At 42.0% G+C, this 13642-nt stretch overlaps 1 protein-coding gene across 5 annotated transcripts in view; it reads right to left on the bottom strand.

Moving 5' to 3' along the window:
* The window catches only part of KIF13A (kinesin family member 13A), a 101373-nt gene extending 88417 nt beyond the window's left edge, over positions 1–12956 (bottom strand). For all 5 annotated transcript variants that reach the window (XM_021553332.4, XM_021553325.4, XM_021553345.4 and 2 more), the window contains exons 1-2: positions 12564–12956; positions 12266–12356 (exon numbers count right to left, since the gene is read on the bottom strand). In XM_021553332.4, the coding sequence (XP_021409007.1) occupies positions 12266–12356; positions 12564–12618 (146 nt within the window). In that variant the 5' untranslated portion in view covers positions 12619–12956. The remainder of the gene's footprint in view (positions 1–12265; positions 12357–12563) is intronic.
* Between the last annotated feature and the right edge of the window lie 686 nt (positions 12957–13642).

A 13642-nucleotide genomic window follows, 5' to 3' on the forward strand; every position in this document is an offset into this window, starting at 1 on the left:
AGATGATTAAATGTAATCAAAGCTTCCAATTTAGAATAAGCAGCAAAGTGCTGCTGGGAGTTGCTAACAGCATTCAAGTTCTATTCTAAAGCACCATCATTTCTGGAGATAACACTTCACATGGTATCTTTAAAGGGCATGGGAGAATGCAGGTAAAAGGTCAGGAGAACAAAGGGTAGAAAAAGAAGGAAGTTAAACTTGAGGAGAACAGAAAAAGGCATAAACTTTATCTATGGATCTGCTTACACAGAAATTGCTTTACTTGGTTTAGCTGAGTAAGTTTAAAGAGCCTCCAGGGTGATAAGTCAGGCCTGGCTACTGGGCCCAGCTCCCTGCATGCTGACCCAGAGACTGCAGGAAAGTCTTTGGCCTGTGCTGGCACCCACTCAGAGGCAGTTACAAAGGGAATTCTGGGATTCTGCACCGGGATACGAAGTGTTCAGCAGTGATGCTGTACTGCAGTTACACAATGGAAAGTCTCCTTCATAGATAGAGAGAACCATGAAAAATATTATTCCTTCCTAATGACTGTTTTTCTCCAGGTACTGCAAATAACTGTGCTCTAAACTTAACATTCAGCTCAATCAGTAAGGTCAACAGGTGTATTGAAATCAATCTGTGATCGACTTGGCACTTTTTGGCAAAGTATTTCAACTACTCGATTTCTAGTATTCAATAAAATACTTTAAATACTCCTTTATTTAAAGTCACAGCTTTATAGTTCCATCTAGTACCTGTGTTGCAATTCCAGCTCTACCATTCATGATGGGAGCAGGCTGAACCATTCTGGCAACAGAAAATCCCAGATAATAAGAATGTACACTCAGAGATGTTATGGTATTGCATGTTGAGGTATTCCCAAACACCAAATCAACACCATGGTGTCCATTAGATATCTCTACACAGACAGTCCTCACACATGAGTTTTAGGAGACTCCCCATCAGCTTTGCCTCGTTACCTGAACGTGCTCATCCTGCACCGCATCTGAACCAGGAGAGCAGTAGTGGAGGCCCACACCCACCTGCCTTTTGCCCTTTCCTGTCCCTGGCATTGCTCTTTACTCCAACACTGCCACAAACACCAGGTACAGAATGGGCAGCACAGGCTAATGCAGCTTTGCTAGACACACAGACTGTGGGAGTCCAGCACCGAGTCTCCTGAACTGACTCTGCACGGGAGGAGCTGAGCCCCCACAAAGCTTATCAGCTAAACTTCCACGACACTGAGCCGCAATTCTTCTGTTTCAGGAGCTGCAACTCAGCTAATTATCTCTGCCATAAATAACCCACGGCCTAAATTATCTACCCAGCGATCTGCCTGCACAGTGAATAGAGTTACACAAAACAAGCAAGAAGAAATAAAGCAGAATTACATGTGGTCTCTTAAAAAGTTGACCAAAATCCTTAGAATAGATTGAGAAGCCATATATTAAGGAACAAGAAAGACTCTGAGCAAGCAGATCAGTCTGATACACCCTGAAAAGTCATATGAAAGGGCACACAGGTTCTGATAAGCATTACATTAATTAGGGAGCAGCATTAATGAAGTCAGCAGTTCTGGGTTAGTAACACTAGGATAAGGATGTGAAGGAGCAAACCAGGTGAGGAGCAATACTGCAAACAAAACTCAGGTTTGAATACAGCATTAAGTTCAAAATTATTTTAAAAGTTTATCACACTGATTCTTCAGTGTAGCTTCCCACTTTGACCATCATCACTAATATTTTAAGTCGGAGCAACCCTCAGTTCTCAATTTTCAATGTAACAAGGAGTCAGCTGTTTCCTTTTTTTGCCTAAATAGCTATTCTACTCAAAAAAATGGCTAAGACATGTTGTTTGATTAGTAATTCCACACCAACTTAATTTATTTTCATCTACTATGCCTGCAAACTGAGACATGAAACTGAAAGAGCATGCTACAAGAGAAGCAGCAGATAAAGCAGGTATCCCATTTCAAATGCTTTTCAATTAACAGTACTTTAAGAGAAAAATATTACAAAAATAACCCCAACCAAACCAAAATGCCACAGGAGACCAACACAAAGCAGCCTTTGCTCCTTCTATTAGGACAAAACGTTCTGCAGGGAATTTATAACTTTTCTTCAATTTTGGAAGCAAAGCAGAATGATAACTACAAAAGTATTTCAAATAGGAAATATTTCCACCATTATTTGGGAAAAAAACGTGCCAGTTTCCTTGTCAAATCAAACACTTTGAGCTCACTGAACTCTGACATTGCTCGTTACAGCTATTAGTCAACAGGTTGTCAGACTCTTATCACTTCCAAATGTTTCTTGAAATTAATGAAACTAGCTTGCTTTAGTTTTTTCACTTCCTACACAACAACTGCTTGTTGTCAGTATTTCTGTTTTCTTTCCTTGGTACACACTGCTAATGAATAATTTCTCACTCAAAATTCAGTTCTGCAATTCCATTTTATAATATCCCATTTCAGAGTCCACAATGACCCAGCATTTACCTTCCCTTTTCCGTCTGAGCAAAGGCAAGCTCATCTGCCTCTCTTTTTCGAACCATGATGAAGATGCCAATACCTTGAGAAAAACATCTGAACTATGAGATCCTTCAGAAGTCATCCTATAATAACCTCCTATACAAAAGATGACAGATTAAGATCAATTTGACTTAGAGAGGTTTTAATAAAACTAGCTTCACACCTTAGTCACATGAGTACAAGAGTGTTTTCAAAGTCTGTTTGAGCTGTCTTGCACATGAGCTATGGATTTCTTCCTCATTCAGGTAAGAAATTATGAAATAGCAACCAATGGTACAGGTCAGACTACACACCAGAAGAACCATAACTCAGAAAATACACATGTTGCAAAACACTAAGGGCATTCAGCCCGCTCAACACTGCCAACCTGCATTTCTGGGTTTCAACTAGCCCAAAGTTGCAAGAGGACATCCTGAAATTCCAAACAGAGGTACAGCACATTTGTCAGAGCACACAGAACTTCTATCTGTGACTGTAGATGGCAGTGAGGACAGCATTACCATTTCTGACAAAGAGTGCCACTGTGGCAATTCACATCTGCAAAACCAAAACTTCAAGAACTACTTGAGAGGATGCAGCCTGCCCCAAGGAGCAAACAAGGCAGGAGAGATTAGACTGACGTCTATCCAGGTTCAGTACTCATCCACTACACTTTGCTAAGAACTTGAAAATAGAACTGTCAAGGGCTAACTTCTAACTTTCACCATGCAGAAGTCAGACATCTCTCTACTTCAGTACCCAGCAATTCTAACAGTAAAAAGGAATCCGATCATGGTACTGCAATGCTAAGAGAGACAGAACATCTACTAAATTTATTAAAATGTTCAAGTTACTGTTCCATTGAAAGGTACCTGAGAACACTTAAATGCTCCATCTTCAAACACACTCATCCTTGTGATAGACACACAAGTTGTCTCCCGTTAGATTATTTCAGTCAATTTTAAAAGGTTCTCATTCATGACATTTTATGTAATAAACAGTAAAATTTCAGTGTTAAAATATGGATTACAGCCATGCACTGAAACATGCTATGGACTTAGCTACAATGTTATAAACACCTCAAACAATAAACATTCTAAGGACTTGGAAGCTCTTGACAAGGAAGCTACATAGCAAGCTACCCAGTGTTAAATGGTCTGTTTACAACAACTGATTTTCCTTTTTGTTTTCAACTTGGATCTCAACCAGAACACCCATGAAGACTAGTACCACCCCAGAGAATGCCAGGTTTTCAGAAGGATGAAAAGAAGCTTTTTTTTTTTTGCGAGGGGCATGGGGTGAAGGCAGGAGAGATTGTTGATTGGTTTGACTTTCTCCTACAAGTATTTTAAGGAGTTTCATCCTGTTGTTGGGCAAACATTTCTGCAGCTCTCTTTTGCCTTTCATTGTCCTGGTTCCCAAGTATCCTTTCCCTATATATTCTTCCACATCAGCAACAAATCCATTAAGAAGCCATCTCTTGGGTTACCTTATGTGTCAGTTTCTCTGCAGACACTGAAGCAGCATTTCTCAAGGGCACTCCTATCAAAAATGCAGGTTCAAGGATTAGTTTTACACTAGAAGAGTAGGAACTATTCAAAAATTCCTTCTTTTTAAACGTAATGGGCACTATGCAAAGTACTAGCTTGCCTTCTGGAGAGTTTGTTTCAGAATAGCGTATCTGCTGTGGACCCAGAAAGAAGCTCCAAAACAGCGAAACATGAGTGCTGGGATGATGGCCCATTACACACTTAAAACAAAACTTTCAGAACCATATGTTTATCTCAGTGTAATAAAACAGCAAAGCACAGGAGGCCTGCAAATACATTTTGCTCTTACTCCCTTACATAACTGCACAGGTCTCTTAAGAAAACATATTCAAACTCAACTACTTGTTGCTGAGCATTCAGAGGATACATAAGTAATGTAGTAATGCCTTCAGTAAGTAATGCAGTAATGCTACATACTATGAATAAATTAACATTTCTGTTTTACCAAATGGCCAGTTTCTATTTCAGTCCGATTTTGCTACATAAAATTATCTGAAAATATATTTGAAGTCTAAAAGAAATTGAGAAGTATCTCAAAATAAAGAATGACAACACAGTATGACAGGAAGGAAAAAATACCAAAATTCATCAAAATCTTTAGGACTTGCATCATTCGGGGAGGTGGCACTACTGAGCCAAAACAAGTCTGGAGCACTGCAAATTCACATCACACTGCGTATCTAAAAACTCACATTGATAGATGCTGACAAAGAAACTTTCCAAAGCGGAACAGAACATCGCTCATTCAGGGCTATAAGGCAGCTTTGCCAGTAGAGAACTTTCACCAGCTCTGTGCCTCCACTGGAATGCTCTGTTGATTTATCTTTTGCAAAAGCTTGTCAACTGTAAAATAAGCCTCGGCTTTTGAATCACAAAGTAAAATTGAATTTAAAGTAAATATTCAACAAGAATAAGAACTCTGAAGTTTTAAAAATTACATTGCAGCCAATGCCAGTAACCATATAAGTCAGTTTGTTTGGCAGATAAATCACCCCTTCCACCTCACATGATCCTTTTTGCTTCAACTCTGAAACAACCAAGTTTATGAAAGGCCACCTCACCTACATTGGACATGATTTTAATAAAGTCAGACAGAAAGTGGAAACCACATGAGAAGTACCAAATCCTATAGTTTATTACCTAAAATCTGCTGTTCCTTGTCATCAAATACGAATTATTAAGCAAAACAGACTGCTCCACATACTAGTATTTAACACTAGAAAAATTATTGCAGAAGCTCAAGAGACAGATTCAGAATTTTGAAGCTTTACACTAGAGGAAAACTTAATCTTGACTAGAGGCTTTTGTACACTATTTAATTGAGTTGACAATTGTGTTTAAAAGGAGACTGTGGAATAAACTAATGAAATGTAAGCTCAGTAAATAAAATATGTGATTTTTTTCATATCAACATACAAAGTCAGGTACTGGCTACACAAACTTACGCCTCTTGTAACACACACAGCAAAATTACTTCCGGGCAAGGACACAACTGTTTTAGTTAACTTGGTGCTTTGGGTCACAAGTTAATTCAAGAGTTGAGTCCTGTGGTGCACATCATTGCACAGCAGGGACCTTTTTGTTGTGGCCTGCACTCACTGTCTCCAGCCAACACTTTACACTTCCTTAAAGAGCCTTCTTCAGTCTGCCATCAGTAACAGAAATTCTCCCAAAATATCAAACCAGAGAAATTGGTCAGTTAAGCAAGAGCATCTGCACAAGCAGTTGGCATCTTGCTAGAGCAGGCAGTAATTGTTTCCATTAATAGATTCAAACCACGCCCAGGGCAGGCCAAATAAGCAAAGGCACTGCAGTTCTTTCTCATCATTAAAGACAGTCTGTCCGTGCAAGAGACACTGGCACTGCAGCCAGAGGCGGCCACCACTACTCAGCCTGCACCAGAGGAACGCAGGAGTTCAAATCTGGTGAAGTCTCAAACGCAGCAGCAACAAGTGCATTTGTCAATTTAAAGATTTAGCTCTAATCTTAAAACTAGAAGTACCATCATGTTGAATGCCTGAACAGCAGCTGCCTGCCTGCACATGCTGCCCTGCAGGCCTGCTCAGGCTGAGAAGGGATTTGCTTTGTCCCCGACACTTTGTGCCAAGATTCACACCCCAGCTCTGCTCGGCACACAGACCTGCATGGAACGGCAGCTGGTGTGCACTGCTGCTCCCTGAGCTCAGGTTCTGCAGCACCAGCACTTCTTAAGCACTTCCCGAAGTATCTTGAATCTTGTAACCCACATCTGGATTACAATATGTTTACAAGCATCATTTAACTCCAAGTTATTTAACTATTAAAGTACAGTGAATTAGAAGTCTGGAGTCTTACCACATGCACATTTAATAAACCTGCTAGATGCACAACAGAGCAGAGAATCTTGTTTTCCAAACAAGACGACTGTCTCTATTTACACTAAAAGGGTAAGGAGGCGAATGTAAAACTTTCGCTTTAGTTCTGACATCTCCCCAAAAAGGACAAAATTCTCCCTCTGTTTTAAGAGAACTGCATTTTTTTAAAATTCATATTTCATTTCAATAGACAACATATTCAAGGTGTACTGACTAGTAATCCAGAGCTCAAAACCACCCCTGGCTGCAGAAATAAACATATGCATGCACAGCTATACCTTCTAAACACAGAAGCTAAGCATGTCTATAGGCCTTCTGATCTTTTGACACATATTTTCCTGTCCCACAACTTAGATACTTCCAACATAGCAAAGGAGAAAAACTGGACAGGTTTGAAGCTGCACCTCATTCAGTTGTGTTCTACTCAGAAATATTTGAACACTCAGTAACACTCATAACACTCAGTAGTCCAAAAGTACAGAATGGCTACAAAGCAACAACTGCCTAAACATGGTCATTCTAACAACAGTTTTCCTTCTACTATTTTTGTTCTGAAATTTTGCCAGCTAAGTACTACAGGCTGCTTACCCATGATCCCTACAGCTTCCAACAGTAGCTTCCTCTACTAATCACACTTAAAAAACAAATCACAAGGTCCTATCAGCAGTCTGGATTTTACAAAAATGGTAAAATAATGGATATTGCATTTATTCACAGTTCAGGTCACCTTGTGAAGAACCAAGAGCTGTATCACACAGTATTTTGGACTACAAGTTTGTACCTCATTGTGTTCTAAATCACATGGAATTTCAGAAAAGCAGTTTCAAGGAACTGCACCTAGTGTTACATCTGAGGCATGAATGAATTAAAGCAATGCAAAAGTAGCTCCCAAAATGACATTTTCCAACCACACACAATACAAATCCATCTCCTCTGCCAAGGTTCAAAGCTAACAGTTCACATCCTGAACACTGATGTTCAGGACAAACACGAAAGTTACACGAAAGGTCAAAGTCAGATTATTTTACAAGTTCCTGCAAAGATAAAAGTTGCTGATTTTATAATCCACCTCTGACAGGTGATAATCTGAAGTTCACACATCAAAGACATGATCTGGTCAGTCATTTTTTTAGATACAGAACTAATTAGCAGCTGTCCTATTTCAGCTTCCAGAAGTTTCCTTTTGAAAAAGTTACCATTATAATGAAGGCCTCCAACAGTGCTCTTCTCTCATCTCTGATGCTACTCAAAGCAACATACCAAAAACTATGAAGTACCGCTTCCATCAAGGGAAGGACTGCGTACTAAATTCCATCCAAAATGTTGTTTTCTCCAAAGCAGAAGGTGCAACAGCTGTTTTCTGGAAACAAGAGTTTTAGGACAAGCAGCCTAGAGATGAAATCTGTGCTTCAGATATTAATCTTTGAAAGTATTATGACCTACAAAACATAGATAGACACACACACACATCTGTTCCTAGCTATTTATTTTATTAAAGAGATTAAACCTATGAAAAAAACAAGAAAGCCTCCATGTATTCGGGAATAGCACTATAGGAAGAGGGTTTTTTTAAGTAGAATTGGGCTTTGGTGCTACTTATCAAAATGAGGATGGAAGACAGCAGAACAAACAAGTCACAGCATATTTGTTTTTGGTTTTTTTTTAAAGAGTTAAGACAAGCAAGAAAGATACTTTCAGAAAAAAGTGAGATTTTGAGTTCAGGTCTACAATCTGAGGACACCTTTCTTATTTTCTGCTCTGAGATTTTTTATTAAGGCAAAGTTTGCATCAGGCTACTGTGCTCTAATGGAATTAATTGCCCAATAAATGAATTTGTGTTTCAGTCAAAACTACAGATGAAACAGCATTTCCGTTCTACTGTTTCCATGCTTCCTTGTTTATTTCTGTCAAGACAAATATTTTGCTCACTAAAGGACAAATCATGTCATGGAGAACTGTTATCAGAGAGCTAAAGTAAAACTTTTCAGATCCTATGTGTTAGAAAGTGTAGCTGAAAGGAAAGGAAGGAAAGAAGGAAAGCCTATTTTAACAATCAGAAATAGAGGAGGAGCCAAGACCAGCAAGACCTCATTTGTCCTACTGAAAAATAACATCCATAATGCAAAGTCAGATCTTTAGTAGATACAGAGATGTGAAATCTCCATTGTAAAAAATTACTCAATCATTTTGCAGGATTGTCTGTGACTCTATTCTCTAATTATTTCATAGTTACATTTTAATATGGCACCTTGGTGCCAACAACTAAATATAAACATTTATAGCAGGAAGGCAGGATGTATTTGACTGGTTTTGAAACATAATACCCATTTCTAAAAGACTATAAGTTAGAATAGGTTTTTTTCTGTGAAGAAAAGTACGTTGAGAAAGGAAATTCAGGCTGCTAGGTAAAGACGGGAGAAAAATCAGAGAGTTCCTAGAAACTTTCTTCTTGGGAAGAAATGGAAATCTATATTGGCTTGGGAAGGAAATGCCTGAGAGACACAAGAGGTAACTAAAAGAACACACAAGCACACTTCAGCACATATAAAGGAAACTACTGCTACCAGTAAAAGCAAAACATGGGTTAAAGGTGTGAAGTCCAACAACGAACTTCCAAAAACTTTGCCAGCACCAGAGATTATACCTGATAGCAGTTAATGAAAACCATTCCTTTTTGAACTCTGTCTCCCATTATTTCAGTTGATAAAGATTTTCCTTTCAGACTCAGACTGTTCAGTTTTACTGTGTTCTGGTTTTCCTCCTTCATTAGTTTAGAACACTGGAAGTCATGTGCCTGTGGGCAACAGCAGGCCTGCTGCTTATAAAGACAGAACACTTGCATTCAATAACAATTACTATGTTGTAGCTGTGTTTGGTACCTTGTGAGTGCTGTGTGGTCTAGCAGTTAGAAGACACAGTCAGAATCCTGTTCTAATTTATGGTTACAACTTTACCTCTAATAAAATAATGAAAGTTGGATAAATGACAGCACTCTCTGGGATTTTAGGCCTTTTACATCACCTGTAAAACTAGCATTACTTGCCCATCTAAAATCCTTCAGAACTATTCTTAATAATGCCTAAAGACTAATTAAAATAATACAATTGAATTTAGATTTAATTCAAAAACACATACAGCAAAGACAAAGCTTGTAAAATCTGATTTCCCTAACCTTGGATATTCTTCTAAGAGCAAATTTTATAATTTTACAGTTATTAAAGAGTTACCTAATTTTACTTTAGAAAATTCTGTCCGTATCTTTTAAATTATAACTAAGAGAACAAAGCAAATAAAGACCATGGTCCTGAATTCTACTCCCTACACCCTATGGTCTCTTGGCTTCAGCTGAATTTAAAAAAGCAGCCCTGGAATCCAAATTTGCTTTAGAAGGCTACTTATTCTTATTCCAAAATGCAGCACAAACTTGTACTTCCACCAAGCTAGAAAAGGGAAATTTCCATATAAAAAGATAAAACACAAAAAGGGAAAGGTAAGACTAAACTAAAAATATTAAAATAACATATGAATAGAGAAAGACCAATTAATCACCCTAACAAATTAAATAATTTTTGCAATGACATGGTAGCTCTGAAAGAAAAATCCAGTTAAGCTATATTAAAACAAGCTACACAAAGAAAACCAAAAATCCATTTGACATCTCTAACCCTGCCAAGGCATCAATCCAAGTACAAGCAGCAACTACTCAGCAATTCAGAGCCAGTTTATACAGACATTCTATGGTGGGTACACACAGAAGAACAGAATCCATTTCTCATCACGAGAAATTAAACTATTTATATTGAGTAAAAAATATAAACCAGAAGCTCAGCACTGAAGGAAAGTTAAGGATGTCCATAAGGCACTAGAAAGCCCCCATTAGGCATCTTGACAGGTTACACACGATGTCTGCCATGAAGCAGGCACACAAACTATCTGTTTGCACTAATGAGAGTTACTTCTGATCAGTATTTCTGACTGTTCTTTCCAATAACACATCTGGCAGTTGTTTCAAACACACAAGTTAGCAGCTAGCCAAATTCCAGCCTCACACTGTGCTGCAAAAGCAGGACTGCTATCCCTTGCCAGCGCAGCTGCCGACGGTGAGGTCGCACACAAGCATCACAGCTCACCCATAAGGCTCTTGACATAGAAACAGAAGCCAGTTCCCACCAAGAGAATTTATATATTTTATAGATATTAAAGCCTGATAAACACAAGACACACAAGCTCTCAAAAGACAGTCGTTGCACAGCCTCACTGAGTAGCTGCAGGCCAATGTGCACAACAAGCAAAATCCCCACATTACCAGCTCTTCATAAAACTACCTGGCTCTTAGTCTCTCAAGTCTATTGAAATTGTGATTTTTAAGTCTTAATTTTGTTTTTGCTTTATAAATTCTATATATATTTTATTTTTCATACTTGTCAATTCCACTCACTTTGAGGAGTTTGTTATTCTTTTTACACCAGTGTTGTGATGGAAGCTATATACACACTTCAAGAAACTCCTTTTTATTGGGGAAAAAAAAAAAACCGTACATTCTAAAACAAAATAGTTTTTTAAACCCCCCAAACTTTCAATTTCACAGATGAGCTGCTAAGATCCAGAGAGACAGGACAACTTATAGAAGATCACACAAAGATCTGTGAAAGGAGCAGGAAACAAGCACAAATCTTTCAAGATGCAGGCCAGCACTTTAGCCACAACAATGGTTCTGAAGACAATGCAAGCTGGATCTAAAATAAACTGGTGTGATTACTGCTATATTCTAGTACTTGGGTTAATGTGAGAAGCACCTTCACACCTTGGACATGTAAGAACACAAAAGGTCTCAGCCTTTTCTGCTGGAAAACTACCAAAGCATGACACTCCACCTTTGCAAAAAAATTCTCACACTACGTTTGCTTCATAACTATTATAAAGTGAGTCAAAAATATTTTTTTAAAAAGGCTTAAGTAGTAGGAAGGTGCTAGGCTGAAAATCTCCACACCCATACAAATGATTTCTCACTACCTGGCATTAAATGCATTTAAAAGATCAATTCAACTTGAACAGTCAACAGGTAACTGAGCACATAAAAATACAAGGTAACTGAACACGAGCATACAACATAACCATTCCCCTTGCACCTCCCTGTCTTTCCCCACATTCCCTCAAAGGAAAGAAATCTTTTCCTGTTCTGATCTATTTTTACAGTCTGGTGCATTGGTATTTTGGATTTTTTCCAAGGGTATTCTTTACTGGGGCATCACACTAAATGCCAGATTTCAAAATTATTTTAGCATATTCTCATAGGCTGCTTCACAGAACAACACTGAATTAATAAAGGATCTAGCAATTACAGCCTTTTCAAATGCAAATAGGTTAAAACCTAGTAAACAAAGTTACATATAAAAAAAAAAAAAACCATGAGTAGCAGAAAAATCAGATTCTGCTGCTTGTCTGCTTGTTCCCCCACAGGTTACACCAAGTTGTTAACAGCCTACACACAAGGGAAATTTCTGAAAACAGCACATACTAAGTCCTTTCCTATTCAACAGTTTTGTTGTTGTTTTTTTTTTTTTTCTTTTGAGCAGTCGATCAAGAATCAACTTCTAAACCTGGGAGATTAACAGAGAGATCTGTCTGCACGCTGGGTACCTCTGACTCCCCCAGGAAGCCAGGTAAAGAGCCTACCCTTACTTCCCACGGATGCAAGCCCAACGCAGCAGCCCCGGTCAGCGCTCGCCCCTCGCCCTCTCCTTCCCGCTGCAGCCCCGAAAAGCACCAAGCGACACCCCAGGGACCCCACCACTGCCCTGACAAAGCCAAGCGAGGCGGAGGAGCCGGGACCGGGCTCCCACTCGGGCCACGGCGACTCGGGGTTTTACCTTTCTCCTTGCTTGGCGTTGGAAGGCGGCGGGTGAAGCACAGTCTGGTTCCCTTCCATCTCCACGATGCACTTGGTATTCAGGTCCAGCTCTGCAAGGCGACACGGCGGGGGGCTGCAGCCGGGGCGGGCGAGCGCACCCCTCCTCCCGGCACGCCGGGGCAGCCCGGCCCCCGCCGGCTCCCCCGGAGCGAGGGGCTGGGGCGGCGGGGGCCGAGGGGCTCGTCTCCCGCCAGCCCGGGCGGGACGCCGCGCTCCGGTGCCGCCCCCGCCCCGAGACGCGCCCAGACCCCGGTTACCTCTCTTGTTCATGGGCCGGACCCTGACGGCAACTTTCACCTTGGTGTCCGACATCTTCCCCGCTCCCGGGAGCGGCGGGCGGGCGGCCCCGCTCAGCGCCGGCAGCGACACGGCGGAGCGCCAGCGTCCATGCCGGGCCGGGCGCGAGGGCGGAGGGCCGGGGCAGGCGGGGAAGGCGACAGAGGGAGGGAGCGAGGGAGGGAAGGAGCGGAGAGGAGGAGCAGGGTCCGGCGCCGGGGAGGGCGGTGGCGGCGCAGCCCCAGCCACCTCCTTGTTCAGCCGCGGGCCGCGCCGGCGCTGGCTGCCGACGGGCTCGCTTGCAGAACCGCCGCCGCCTCCCTGCCAAGCCCCACCGCCATCTTCCGCCTCCTCCTCCTCCTCCTCCTCCCGCCGCGCCGCCGGCAGTGCGGGCGGCCAGGCAGGCGGCGAGAGGGCGGGGAAAGGCGATGGCGCCGGAGAGACACGGAAACACCCGAGCGCCTTCGGACCGGGGGCGTGGGGAGACTCCCTCTACCCCCGCCCCATCCCCGGCCAGCCGCTGCTTCCCAAGGAGCACGCGCGGAGGGATGCGCCTCGCTCGGGAAGGCGGCGCCGCCGGAGCGCGGATGCCGCGGGAGCGGGTCCGCCCGCGGCCGTGCCCGACAGCCGCCGTCCTGCCTTGTGCAGGTGTACCCCACCACCGCAGAGACGCCGGCTTGCCCCACTGTACATCAGGGTTCCTTGGGACAAAGAAAGGAACAGCCACAATCTGCCACGGAAAAAAAATGTTATAGCGCCAGGGGATGTTTTGTTTTGACAAAATACGCACAACCCAGGATGACCTGGCCTGGAAGCGGTGCAGCACCTCGAGGTGATGGAGCAAGGAGCCCTGCCCAGGCTCCAGCCTGCACGTCACCTCCTTGGCAATAAATGGGCTACCTGCGAAGTGCCGGGGCCACTCGCACTGTGCTGCTGTTCCAGGCAGCAAAGGGCCACCACTGACAAGTGCCAGCCCAAACACTGCAGGACAGGGTAGTGGCCAGTTCAGTATCAGAGGAAAACCTTATGAACAATGGTGTTTTATCCGAGCTCTGAGGAT

The sequence above is a fragment of the Lonchura striata genome, chromosome 2 (assembly GCF_050655825.1).
Source record: "Lonchura striata isolate lonStrDom1 chromosome 2, ASM5065582v1, whole genome shotgun sequence".
NCBI classification, from domain to species: Eukaryota; Metazoa; Chordata; class Aves; order Passeriformes; family Estrildidae; genus Lonchura; species Lonchura striata.